The following is a 14031-nucleotide window of genomic DNA, read 5'->3' as shown; positions in this document are numbered from 1 at the left end:
TTGGAAAATGCATACCATCCTGATCCCTGAACCAGATACAGTACATGAAAACAAAGGACCAAGGGCAGGCAGTTTACCCCAATTTGTGAAACTTGTCAGACAGATCTACCCAGGCGGGAAAACGGCTATGCGGTTGAATTCCTCTCTTGTTCAAACTCCCCCCGGAACCACACAAACGTCAATTTTGGTTATGCTGTAGATTTTCTTTATCGGGGCCTTTGTCTGAACAACTAGTATACACACACTAGGTTGGCCAAACACTAGGAGGATAGGCTTCATCCCTTGAGACTTTACTGTGCTCGACGTTGTTCATGCGCTCACCAAGTCAGAAAATTAAGCTTAAGCCAATCGCATGTAAAAGGGACGTGGCACCACTGTATGTTGTAGAGAAAACTGCAAAAAAGGAAAAAAGAAGAAACAAAAAAAGAGAGAAAAAAAAAGCATGGACTTTTTTTTGATCAAAATCTCGCAGTCGAAGGGAATGGATTGCGCAAGGGTTCGGAGACTTTGAGCCGCGATATCGAAAAACTCAACCACGGAACCGATGGGAAAATCGATCAAAGAGGTCCGATCACCCTCTCGGAACCTCCGGACTAATTACGGTTTGCGTCCGCGGGGGATGTCGGTACCGATGTGGATGTTCTTGGCATGAGAGCTCGTGCGGCGGCGCGATCGATAATTGAGTTGGATTTGGGGTTCACATACTTTTGTAGTAAATATAAACAGAGCATAAACCCTTTTGAGGGTGTAACCTAGTTTGCGAAAAGCGTCGACGCAACCAAAAGTTTGCAGATCTTTTGCTCATGTTTGCACGTCTCATTCCTCGATTGACAGACCCGAGGAATCTTGCAAATTTGCAATCCCGTTTTTTAAACTACTGTAAATCAAAAATCGGAACAATGTTTGCATGCATCAACGTGCACCCAGTAATGTTTTTATGCAGCCGACAGACCAGATCTCGTATGTGTCCCACTCTACTTTAAAAGCCAGGTGAACACAGTAGGTACCCACACCACTTTGTTCTTTTCTGGTTGCATGTCATGTTCGCAGGTGTTCGATCTCTTTTTTTTTTGCGAGTCATGACCAGTGTTCCAGTTCCTGCATGCGATATGCCTCGGTGGGAGTTTTTTTCTAATATAGTACGCACCACTGTATATTCGGACCCTGCAATCCATATAAGCCCCCCCGGTCAGCGTTGCAAGCTACCAAGCTCTGCTACAAGTCACCTTCCTGTTTGCAGCAGCGACGAAACCTGAACGCAACGGGAACCAGAAATGAGCCCTTTTTGTATCTACCTGCGTGATAACAAAACCTACCAAACTTGGGATATTGCACTTTTGCGACCAGACTCTGGGATCGGCTTTTTTTCATCACGGGTAACAGAAAAGCAACGAAAAAGAAAAAAAGAGAAAAAAATATCTGACGCGACGTTCAGACGAAATTAAACGCCCTGCGGCACCATTTTACTACCCAAAACGGGCCTGCACGCAATCCAAACGGCAACTGCTCAGCCCTGGCGGGAGCATCGGGGTGGGGGGCAAGCATAAGTTCCGGCTGGGGTTCCTTCACCTTGATCCTCGTGGACACGCGGCCGCCGCTCGGACGTGACGGAAACAGGGTGAGCAATCCCGGGGGGCAAGAAACATCAAGATTTCACCTGGGGAGTGGATGTTGGGTAATTACCATGGGAGCGACGAATTGTTGTTGTTTGTTTTTTTGGCAAATAATTCGGAATACAGTCAATGCGTTCCCACAGGACCACAAACACCTTCTGCGGGCTTTGTTGTGCGTCGTAGAAAAGGCTGGCAAGTCCACAAGGACAAAAAGATGCGGGCTCAACGTGGGCAGGAAATAGAGTTTGTCAACGAGATGGTTCGACAAGGGGTGAGCCCTGCCCCCTTTCGTCACCCAATCGATTGCATGGATTTCACTACCCAAGTCCTTGACTGCTCACTACCTAGGAAGCAAGCTCTGGGACTACAAAGACACAAAAAGGATCGGTGGTCAGATCTGAAACTATAATCAAAGTCAATCACTCCAGGCCATTGAGGGGATAAGCTTTGGTCATGGGCAGTGGTTTTCGACATTTACGATACAAAAAAAGAGAAGACGACTCGATTTCCAGAACAAATGATCGGCTGGCTGCTTCCATTTTGGACATGAAAAAGGTGTCTCTCGTAGTGCAACAGGAAAAGCATTGGATCAAAAGGGAGAGACGTGGGGACAGTGTATCACGACTCTCCCCTTGTGCAGGATTTCCCACCCTTGGCAACCTCCCCCCCGGGCGAAAAGTGCCGTCCGAAGCGGGCGACCCCAACCAGCGCGTCAGCCCATCATTGCGGCAAGATCCGTTGGAATCTCTGTCTTTTGTCTCCACGGATCCCAAAAGGTCGATATAGCAGACAGCAAATTGAAAGTGGCGGGCAAACCTCGGCGACTGACCCGTTTTGTCTCTGTGCCACGGGTGGCGGGTCTCTGTTTTCCTGGTTTACCAAGTCAAGCGCCCCCCCTTTGACCTGCCTATCTGAAGCCTTATGGCTCAAAATATTGGTTGTAGCCAAGCAAAATCAATTGCCGTGTGGCTTGTTTTGCTGTTGCAGTCGACGCCAGAGCAAAAGACTCGCTCCTCCACGACCAGCATATTCACCACTCGTGGTTCCCGAATGAAAAAAAAGAGGCAGGTCTACCCGGCTGGAATGCCAAGAATTAAAATTGAGCTTGGCCTGCACCTCGCGCCTCTGCTCCAAAAGGCTTTTTTTTTTCTTCAGGGTCTCGAGTTTAATAGATGATTGAGAGTCTAGAACTAGTAGTAGTAGTAGTAGTAGTATTAGTTAACGCCGGGCTCGGCCCGGCTTGTTAGCCGGCCGTTAGCAACCTCCCGAGGGGTATCTCGGCGCGCGTTCTATCTTCTTTATTTACACAGGGGGAAAACAAGGAGGGCAGAGGCGGATCGTGCCTGACCGGGTTCGGGCCCGGTCCTGCTTAGGGGGTTAGTTCACTGACGCGACCCCGTGCCTAAGGTGCACGGAGGGTTCGTCTGACGGCTTGTGCCGTGAAGTGTGGGTGAAAAGGCAGTAAGTCTATTCCTCGTCAGAGTTCGAGTCGTTTACGATCGGTGTCCCTAGGCGTAAAGTGCGTTCGTGGCGCGCGGGGCGCTGGCGGGCCGCTCTGGGGCGGGCGCTGAAGTAGTTGGTGGCTATCGAAAACGCCTGAAAGCTTGTCGGTTGCCCGAGGCTTGTCTGGAAGAATTTGCGGCGTTGGGCGCGGTTTGGCGGCCCGACCGGCCGGTCGTTGTCAGGCCACGGCCAGTTTTTCCACACCGCCCGCGAAAAGCGGCAATGCACCGGGTGTTCAGGGGAGGTCCGCTTCCAGCACCAGGCACACGAGATGTTTGCATCCTGGTGGTTGAAACGGTCATGGTAGGCTTTGAAATCGCCGTGGCCGGTCCTTATGGCCAAATAATGGCCCAGTAGGGGTCTTGGCAAACGCAGTTCCTCGGGCTCCTTTCTCGGTATATATTGGAATTTCCATTCCCTATATGCGGGGGACCGTTTACAAAGTTCTTTACGCCACCAGTCCTTCTCTATATTCGAAAGAATGGTTCTGAGAACCGTGCCGGCACCGCTATACGTGGTTTGCTAAGCCCTCGGGTCTGGGTCCGGCGGTCCGGCGGAGCCGGCCTTGGCCAGCTCGTCAGCCCGGTCGTTTCCCGGGATTCCCTGGTGTCCAGGGCACCAACGGACCCGAACCTCGGTACCTTGTTTTCGGAGTAGATCGACAAGGTCATGGAACTCCAGAAAGGCCCATTGGGACGAACGCGGCGCGTCGCCTCTAAGACCCCAAATAACCGAGGTGCTGTCCACACAAATCCAGATCCGGGCGCCTGGCTGGGCCTTGGCTGCCGCCTGTAGCCCTTTTAGGGCGCCAATCGCCTCGGCGTCGAAAACGTGGCTTTCCGGCGTAATAGATGCGGAGCCTGCGGCAAATTCCAGGCCCGCCCTAAAAGCGGCCCATCCGTACCCTATTTGGACGCAGTTGTTTTCGTGTTTTTCCGAACCATCCGTATATACCACGATATCGTCAGGTGATACCATGTCCAGCCATTCGATAAAGCGGCGGGCTGCTTCCTCTTTCGGGACTCCTCCGGTGGGGTCAGTGCGAGAATCCGGGGCATTGCGAGGTGCGCGCAACTCTAGTCTCCGGATCCGGGGGGAATGGCGCAGTGGTTAAGCGCCATGGCTGTTACTTGAGTAACGTAGGTTCGAATCCTGCTCCCTCCACCTCCTCCCCCGCTTACCCGTGGCAAGGATAACCCGGCTGGCTATCGACAACAACCACCCGCCTGTGCCGTCGAGCCCACACTTGTTGGGAACTTCGTCTCCATGGCTACAAACGACCGACAGCTCCGCTGTTTGGACACAGGCCCCTCTCGATGAAGAGCCGTCAACTGCCGTCAGACGAATCCTCCGTGCGCCTGAAGGCACGGGGTCGCGTCAGTGAACAAACCTGTAAGCAGGACCGGGCACGAACCCGGTCAGGCTCGATTCGCTTCTATGCCCTTGTTTTCCGCTGTGTAAATAGAGAAAATAGAAAGCGCGCCGAGATACCCCTCGGGAGGTTGCTAACGGCCGGCTAATGAGCCGGGCCGAGCCCGGCGTTAAATAATACTACTACTACTACTACTACTAGTCTCCGGATCCGCGGGAGAAGTTGTGCAGCCGTTTGCAGGGTCGTGGCCGAATGGCCCGAGTTGCGGGCACGAGGTGTTTCACGCAGGCGGCTGACAAGGGGGTGCCCCTTGTCCGCGAGCCTTAGTCGGGCGCCGTATTTCAGGCGGGTGTAGGCCAGCGCGACGCGGGCCGAGGGTAGTCCTGCGTCCCTGAGAACAGTGGACGAGGGGGTGGTTTTATACGCCGGGAGGATTGCCCGTGCCGCTAAAACCAGCGGTTTGTTCAATGCTTTGAGGAGTCCTCTTTGCTTGTGCGCTGGGTTGTACCATGCCTCGGCTGCGTAGGTGGCCGAGGAACCCACGCATGCCACCGCTGCCTTGCGAAGTGCAGCCGCAGGCGGTCCGTATCTTACTGCCCCAAAGCTCTTGAGGTGGGCAGCGACCGCCATTGCTTTGGCAGCCCTTTCGGCCACGTGGCGGCGCCCGTCTAGCCGTCGGCTGAACCAAAAACCAAGCCAACGCATGCCCGGGTAGCGCTCGGCCCCGGAGGCGCTTTGTCCGCGTCGACCGCCCGGTAGTTGGACCGGGGTAACCGTTCTACCATTAATCCGGATTTCCGGGTTGCGACCGTGCCTTTTCTTAGTAATATGGATCACCTCTGTCTTTTCCGCTGCAAAATGGATCTTCTCTTCCGCCGCAATTTCGTGCATATCCCGGAGTTTATCTTCCAGCCAACGTACGTTTTCCTCCAACGAGGGTGACGATTTCCATGTAAGCACGTCGTCTGCGTATGCCAACCGCCACTTCGTACCGTTTTTGACGAGATACGCCAAATATAGCATATATAGGATCGGGGAAAGGGGAGACCCTTGCGGGGTGCCGCACCCAAGCCGCCTAAAGCCCGTGGTCGTACCCTCCAGCCGGACTCGGGCCTGGCGGCCGCTTAAAAAGTTAATCACGAACCTGAGGAGCATTTTACTAAACCCGAGGCTCCGCATTTTCCGTATTAATCGCCTATGGAGGAGGGCGTCGAAGGCGCCTTGGACGTCGCATGCGACAAGGGTGACTTCCTCCCCGCGAACTAGAGCCTGCTCGATATCGTGGGCGAGGGCACAAACCAGATCCGTCGCCGATCGTTTGGGTAGGGCACCGCCGTGGGTGCAGCTAAGGAGCCCGTTGTCGTGTATGGCCCAAGCTATCCGGCGTGCAACGAGCCTCTCGAGGCCTTTTCCGATGCAGGAGAGGAGGGCTATAGGCCGCCAGGATCGAACGCTGCTCCGGTCTTTCTTCCCCGTTTTCGGTAGCATCGCGACTTCGGCCTTCTTCCAAGGCGCTGGGAAATGTCCGAGTTCCAGGCAACGTTGGTAGAGCCTGCGCACCGGCTCGGCCAACGAAACCCATCCGGCTTTTAGTAGCCGGACGGTCATTCCGTCGATGCCCGGGGACGTGCTCGTAACCCCAATGCAGGAGCGCTCCGCCTCTTCCGCACTAACCTGGGTGTCCCAAGGGATTTTAACCTCGTCCGGCGACCAGGCCTCCAAGGGGTCTCCCTGCAGGTCATCCTCCGCCGAAAATCGGCCAAGCACCTCCCGTTGCAGTGCTTCCGCTTTTGCTAAAGGCTCGCTCACTTGCTCGCCGTTAATAACCAGCGGCGGGGACCGGAGGCGTGGTCCGGCTCCCAGCCAGCCCACCATGTTCCACAAATCCTTATCGTCGCGCAGTTGGTCGATCCGGTGCCTCCAGTACTCCCGCTTCGCGGCCCGCACCCCTTTCGTATAGGCTTTTTCCTCGGCAGAGGCGTCTGCCCTATTTACAGCGCTCCGTTTAACCCGCTGGAATTCGGACCAGAGCCGCTGGCAGTTTTCGGTCCACCAGGGAGCCGAGCTGTCCCTTTTTCCCGCCGGCGTACCCACGACCCACGTCACTTGCTCCCATAAAGTTGTAAATTCAGCTACCCACGCGTCCAATGCGTAGCCATCGGCCGCGGATCCCGGGTCCGGCATGTCTTGCATGCCAAAAGCAAGTAGCTCCGCGAACTTTGGTAACCGGTCGTCCCTAACCGAAACGTTAATCGCCTCCGGGCGGGGGGCGCCGCGCGTCCGCAGCGTGGTATAAAGGGATTCGTGGTCGGAGCCTGTGTAAAGACTGCTGTCAACCACAGTTATTGTGCTGGGGAGGTTGGAAAAGACCATATCCAGTAAACCCCCGTCGCGGTGGGTGGGCACGCCGATATTTCCTGTAAAACTCATCCCCTGGGCTTGCGCCCATGCCGTCAGTTGGTCCCCTCCGCGTGCGTTTGCGCGGCCCGGCTGGTATGCAGCAGCCGCTACGTTAAAATCGCCGCCTAGCACCGTGGGTCCATTTGGCACGGTATTGCATACCATTTCCAGCGCGGCTTCAGTGCCCGGAGCCCTATATACGTTAACAAACAGTATTCCGTTAATTTCGAGCCAGAGTATGTCCCGCGTATTTTGGCCCTGCGGTAGCCGTCGTTGTGCGGCCCTTAGGGCTGCCCCCTTCTTGACGTAGGTGAGCACCCGGGGCCGGAGCCCAGTCATGGCTTCGTAAATGTTGGCGTGCCATTCGTCCACTGGCGCAAAAACATCATAGCCCGGGTGCGTTTGTGTAGTCGTATTTAGCCCGCACCATGGCTCTTGAACGTTAACCAGGTCCACCTTTCTCTGGTGGCACAACTCCAATAGGCTCAGATGCACACCCATCCTTTTACCTACGTTGGCCCAAACTACGTCGAGGCATTCCCGCTGCATATTGCCGAGCGAGTATTTCGTTATATTAATCGACGGGTTGCTTCCAAGTCTATCCCATTAGCGGGGCAAGGTTCGGCAGCCGCTGCGTCCTCCTCCATTTCGGCTGCCCAAACGATTTCGTCGTGCACGCGTTCCTGTTCAACCTGCAGGAAGTTACGGATGTCCGCCCCTGCCGCCTCGCATGGCCGCGCTCTTTTGTTTGAAATGCTCGATCGGGAGCTCGAGGTTTGCGAATGCTGCGATGAGGTGCTTAGGACCGGGATTGCAGGTGCTGGCTCTCGGCGGGCCGTTTCGGCCCGGTCGTTAATAATCGCGGCACGGTTGGCACGTCCGATTCTGCGAATCCCCTTAAGTTTACGCTGTGAAGGTCGTTCAAGCTTCCCATTTACCACCAAAGGTCGGGCAGGGCAATTCTCATGTCCGGATGGGAAATGGCCGTGGCAATTAACGCATTTGGGGGCTGCCTTGCACGGCTCTTCCTCTGTCGCATGTTTTGCTTCACCACATATGCCGCAACGCGCTTGCCGTACGCAGCGACGTATTTCGCAATATCCCTGGCAACCGTCGTGGTGGTGTGTAATTTTGCGTGATTTTTCAACCTTCCGCGCACGTCTCGACACTCCAAAAAGCTGAAAGGGCTTTACGGGTTGAAGGAAGGACACTATCCACGTGCCCTCAGCCGTATGTGGGTCGTAACCATGTTTGGAAATATGCCAGTTGACTGGCTGCTGGCCTGCTGCCACGGTAATCTCCTCCTGGATTACCTCATGTACGTCCTTTCTTCCGTCCAGGCAATTGAGCGTTCGGGGCACTCCAGAGACGGCGTATGTGTGCCAGGTTGTCGGGACAGTGACTTCCCGCGCGTCCAATGCGTCCATAATGGCCTTGACCGCGCTGGGGTTGAGGAGTTTTTGCCGTGTTTCCTCAGAGGCCACCGTAACACCCCAGCCCGTGGGGGTACGCTTGGCGTTTGGGATTTCACTGTGTGGCACCGAGACCAATTCGGCCAGTTTGGTCGTTACCGCGTATGGCTCCCTCGTCACCATCCGCAATTTGTCATTTACGCGGATCAGGATGCGGTTGGACGGCTGTTCTGTCAAACGTTTCGGGGCTTGGGAGCGGTCCCGGCCCGATTGGGAGGGAGTTGCGGAGCTGTCAGGTGCATTGCCGGGCGTCGTACGTATCGGGTACGAGCGCGTGGCCGGGGTTAAAATTCGCGTTGGGGCCGCCGCTGGTGGCGTGGCGGCTCGCTCGGCCCATGTGACCGATTTGTTAGTGGGCGTGCCTCTGCCTTTAGAGGCCGACGACGCCGTGCCCGTCCTCGTAATTAAAATGCTGCGCCTTTCGCTGGAACTGGTCGGCGAACGCGACGGGGAGCGCGAACGCTCTTTTTCAGGGAGGGTGCGACTGAGGAACCAGCCGCTGATCACGTCGTCAAGTTCAAGAACAATTCTCCTAAGCGCGGCGTCCTCCGGGGCCTGTAAACTTTCGAGCTTGGCTGCAAAGACCTCTTCGAGCCAGCTGCCGACTGTTTCCACGTTTTCCAACTCCTGCTGCAGTGTTTTGATGGCCAGGGCCGGGAGGCTGGAGTACCTTCCGCGGCCAGCCGGCTGAGGCGCGTTAGCGGTGCGCGTGTCGAGAGATACGTGTCCTGACTCGGCCTGGCCCTGCGGCAAAGCCTGCGGCGTGCTCTGCGGGCGCGCGCGGCGGTTTGAGACCTCTGGTGAGGCCATGACGACCGGCGCCCGGAGGGCGAAAATTCTTCAGCTGTTAAGCTTATTGGTGTGTTTGGGTGTGAATCGCTAACAAAGGTGGGTCTGACCCATGAATGGTGGAGGATGCTTAGAGTCTAGAACTAGATTTAGCCCTCTACATAGTAGACTCTACCACGTAGGGCCTACGTGATGGAGCTGTTCCGGCCACGGGACCGAACGGTGCTGGATTTTTTTTTGGTCCCCATCCTGCATGGAGCAGGGCCGAAATCAGACGAGCGTAGCAGCGAGCTGCAAGCACACGGACCCTGGATGCAACATGCATTTTTACCCGTCACCTTCTCCATGGGGCCGTCATCAATTAGAGTGGCGGCCACCTGGTCCAGTCTGGGAAGGATGTCCATGAACTTGACTCTTGGCAACTGTCAATACAAACGCAATGGGCGCTGCTCTCATCCATTCTGGTAGGGAGTTTCTCAAGCGTCCAGGCTTGGCAACAGTCAAGGACCAAATTTGACGGGTCTGGCAGCCCCGGCCTCCCCCGAAGCTTAGCCGGCCTCAGGGAAGCCGGAGATCGGAGATCCATTGCGTGCTCGGTAGTCGCGTTGGCCTTGCTGTAAATGGCAAGTAGGGTTTTATTAACCTTGATGAGGTTGTATTTGATCAGCGGCTACTCTATGGCATCTCACAGCTTTGAGGGCAAAATCGGCAGATGGGCTCTTGTTATGGGCTCGGAATAACTGCGAGATCTACAAAGTCGACGAGCCCCATAAGCTTATCGGATTGTATGTAATAGTTGATCATGAATATGCATTGATAGTAAATCATAGATAGTAGCCACTCCAGCCTGGCTCATCACATCAACAGTCACAGCGGATACTCGGCCAATCAAAAGCTCTACCGCGAAGCAGCCGAGGGGAGCTGTCCAATTGGCAAGTCTGCAAAACATGTGGAGATAGGGGCACGTGGAAATGGGTGTTGAGATTTCATGACAGTTTGTACTTGCATCCCAAGTACAGTCCAATCGGCACAACAGCGACCAAGAAATAATCCAGCCTTGACCACCCCCCCCCCCCCCCCCCAAATCTGCTTGCTGCAAGAAGGCAAGATAAGCCAGGCCGTCCACGACCCAGAGACCCAGAGACCAAGCGATCCTCGCTATTCCACCCTCAACTTCCCCAAGTGTCCAGACATGCCAGTTGTATATATATAGAAATGCGACGCAATTCTTAAGGTAATAAATGAAACGCTGCTATTAAAGTATAATTGCCACCTAAAAAAAGGCCAGCAACTTGCCTGACACCAAATTGCAAAAAGAGCACAACTTCCCCCACCACTCTCCCGCTTCCACTACGCCAGGACCAAGGACCCGGCACATATGAAGGCTTGCCATGGTATTTTATTGACCATGACGCGCCCGGCCAGGGCGTCGCCCCAATCCGAGCCTCGACATCTTGGGCACAATGTCTTCCTCGTCGACCCAAATCTCCATACGCGGCGGGACGCCAACCTTTCCCTTGACGACCTGACCCACCGTAAAATGTCCCGCGGGCCACGGGCTGCCGACGACGACGAGCTTGCACTTTGCGTCGGCGACGGCCGTGTACGTCACTCCGTCCACCGACAGCTTAGCCGTGCCTCCGTGCCCGAGCTTGTTGACCACCGGCTTCTTGTTCGGCGCCGTATATGTGATTCGGCACTGCGTAAACGGCTTGTCGATCCTGGTCAGGGGGCCAAGCGCGGCGGCGGCGGCGGCCTCGGCGGAGTAGGAGGCTGGTGTGGAGGGGGAGGCGGCGGCGCACTGTCCCGCCAAGAGAGCAATCGTCGTGCCGAGTAGGGTGGTGAAGTGCATTATGGCGGTTATATCTTTTTTTCAAGTAGGGTTTTCCAAGGGATGATGGGGGAGTGTCTCCGACGGTCCGAACTTTTAGTATTAGGCTTTGGGATGTGGCGCAAATATGCGGAAGAATTCCAGGTCGAATGATGATTCTCCTTTTATATCGAATGCAAATTGGTCATTTAACTAGAGTAGACAAACAAGTGCCCTCCAAATATAGCAGGCTCGTCATTTACCTAATGCCTATTTCGGGGTATTAATCGTGCATCATGCGCCCAGCGGGCCTTCCGAACAAGGTTTAGTAGTATACTAGTATTAGTATTATCGCGCAATTCTAATAACACCGTACATTATTCCAGTGAACTTCCATTTTTGTTTCTTTGATAGCTCAATGCTAGAAAATCTGATACTATAAACAGATTTTTACTACCATTAACGAAAAAAGAAAATAAAAAAGAGACAAAATCAGCAGTTATCTATGATGCTTTAACATGGCGGGAACCCACCTCCGACTATAGGCTATAGCATAGCTAAAGACCTGGACTTTGATATTCGCGAGCAGTATAGGTTTAACTGCAATGAAAACAGCGCCAGTTATTTACATTGGCAACCCAGCATCCTAGTGGTGCGGCATTTCGAGCGTGTCAAAGGTCGGCCAGGGCAGCCGGATCCGGACAGGAAGTGTCAGCGCCAGCTCGAAGGAAAGGGATGCTACGACCCAGTCGGCGCTGTCTCCTGCAAGTCACACAGTCAAAGGCAGTTTGATGAACCAACGTAGTGCCTGTGCTTGTTTCCTATCCGGCTCATCCACCTAGTTGAACCACAACCGGTCGACGGCATCACGTTCAAGGTCGAGCTCCAAAACAAGACGTGAGAGTCTACAGCAGACCATGCCTGTCTGTCGTAAACTGCGCACGAATGGCACTGAGCCAATTTAGTCAAAAGAGCTGTAAATCCCGCAGCCTGCATGCGCGGCGATCTCGTATGACCTATTGCCTGTATGATGTGGGGTATATGGTGACCCACCCCTTCATGTCTCAAGGCAGACAGATCATGCAAAGTACCAGTTCGAGATGCATGTGGTAAAAGGGGCATCTGTGCACTGCAGAGTGCACGACATCTCGGGATCAATATTCCACGGGCGAAAGTAGTTACTTACAAGTCAAGACACCACTCGGACTGCAACTACTTTGCCAACTTCATCAAGCGCCCAGCTTGTCTTATTGACGTCGGATTCGAAAAGAGCGCACCGTCTATCTGGTCGGTGCTGCCAATACCGAGGGCCACTGGGCGGCCATGAGCTACTTACCGTTGAGGTCGCGCCGAATTTCTCCAGTTGACAACTGCAAACTACTCAACCATACTACCCGGTGTGGCTACCAAGAAACTACCCATGACCTTTCAAGATGCCGTCCGTGTCTGCCATGCCCTGACAATTCGGCATCTATGGATTGATGCGCTGTGCATGATCCAAGGACCAGACGGCGGTTTCGGTACCAAACTGGGCCGGATGGCATCAGTCTACTGATGCTCCCATCTCTGTTTGGCAGCAGCCTGGGGCAAGGACACTTTGCTTGGTCACTTTAGCCAGCCGCCCTTGGATGCCCGCCACTCGGTTATCAATGCTGACGGAATGACTTTCACGGCATTGTTAAACTGGTCAGAGCTGGAGTCTTGGCGCCGTCGGGATCACACCTCAAGAAGAGAGGCTGGGTTCGCCCGGAGATTATACTCGCTCCCCGTACCATCTTCTTTGCCGTGGGCGGTGTCTGGTACGAGTGTCGCTCGGCTTTGCGAGGGGACTTCATCTCAATCATGGGATCGGCAATTGGGAGTTTAAAGGCCTCCGGAAACGTTGGTCTCAGTGCTGATAAACCACGTTGTCCTCGGCTGCATTTTGATAAATCTGACTAGCTTCTAGTTGGACAAGGAGATAAAACTCCGTGGGGCAAACGCTCCCTATATAAAAGTGCGGCACGAAACCAATTACGTGCAGTAACAGTCGACCTATGTTCCAACCCGTTGATCAACCTAAATCATCCCGGGACCGGGACAATCCATCCCTCGGCATCGCAACCTGCCGTCTGGCAGAGTTTGAATTTCGAGGGGCGAGGGGCAGGCTTTTATCCGCGATGTGACTTGGGAACCCGCTCCTGCATCGTCTTGCGAGGGACTCCGGCCTGATAAGCGACTTCCGCCTGTTTATCATTGGGAATATATAAAGCTCCCATCGTATGGTACGGAGTCGGATCCGCTCTGGTTTTGGGCTCGGGGTCTTTGGTTCCGAAAACCTCCTCTCAAGTTTTTCCGGAAAGCTCCGCGGGTCTTCCGATGAAAAGCCCGTTATCTTGAGGATTCTTTGGTTTATCTTCCTCGCCGGCAGGTAAAGGTGCGGCCATAATGCCTGCAATGAATAGAAAAAAGGTTTGAGGCAGCATTGTAAAAAGTATATAATTAGATACGTTTCAAAGGATATAGAAAGTGTTAAGATGGGTTGGACCGTTGGTAATGCAACCAGAGGGAAGATATTCTCATTCTGGGGAAGCATTTTGAGCTTTATATAAGACATCAATAATCTCCTTACCTCGCTAATATTTTAAGATGATTATTACTAGAAGTTTTAATGTGAAACCAAGCTTATTTGATATTAAAATTAGTCAGTAAACCCGTCGGCCATGCCGGCGGCACAGACCCGCTAAAACTAATATTAGATAGAAATTCATAGAATCACCCACCAAGATTAAATTCTAACGCGTGTTTCCAGCGTTTTACTGTCGTAATTTCTCTCCTTGTCTTCAATCTAAAATTTTGTTAATACTGCCTGATATGTAAACATTTTCCAATATATATATTTTGGCTGTAATAATAAGTTTGTAATCGTTCAAGTTTAACCATGCGATGGGAATAGTATACCAAACGGGATTTGTCTTTAGTCAAAACTAGTAAATCTGGCCTAAGTTAGGGCATAAACGGCCAACCCCGGGCAATTAAATACGACGAGAAGATCGACCAACGGCCCCATTAAATATTAATTTGCGTTATGCA

The 14031-nt window shown here is 53.6% G+C and overlaps 2 protein-coding genes and 1 pseudogene across 3 annotated transcripts; 1 reads left to right on the top strand and 2 right to left on the bottom strand.

The window, feature by feature from the left end:
- Window positions 1–4208: 4208 nt before the first annotated feature.
- On the top strand, window positions 4209–4280 carry MGG_20160 (annotated as a pseudogene). The gene has a single exon. The product of its transcript is annotated as a tRNA-OTHER (tRNA).
- A 6268-nt stretch (window positions 4281–10548) lies between these two features.
- MGG_07804 (uncharacterized protein) lies at window positions 10549–11001 on the bottom strand (the record flags this gene model as incomplete). Its single annotated transcript, XM_003712974.1, has 1 exon — window positions 10549–11001. One exon carries the CDS (start codon window positions 10999–11001, stop codon window positions 10549–10551), a length of 453 nt encoding a protein of 150 aa, XP_003713022.1.
- A 796-nt stretch (window positions 11002–11797) lies between these two features.
- Window positions 11798–12794, bottom strand: MGG_16933 (uncharacterized protein; the record flags this gene model as incomplete). The annotated part of the gene is made up of 3 exons (XM_003712973.1): window positions 11798–11864; window positions 12146–12165; window positions 12732–12794. 3 exons carry the CDS (start codon window positions 12792–12794, stop codon window positions 11798–11800), a joined length of 150 nt encoding a protein of 49 aa, XP_003713021.1.
- Between the last annotated feature and the right edge of the window lie 1237 nt (window positions 12795–14031).

Source organism: Pyricularia oryzae, chromosome 3, assembly GCF_000002495.2.
Source record: "Pyricularia oryzae 70-15 chromosome 3, whole genome shotgun sequence".
Lineage (NCBI taxonomy): Eukaryota > Fungi > Ascomycota > Sordariomycetes > Magnaporthales > Pyriculariaceae > Pyricularia > Pyricularia oryzae.
The sequence above is the reverse complement of the archived record's forward strand: the minus strand, read 5'-3'. Positions and strand labels throughout refer to the sequence as shown.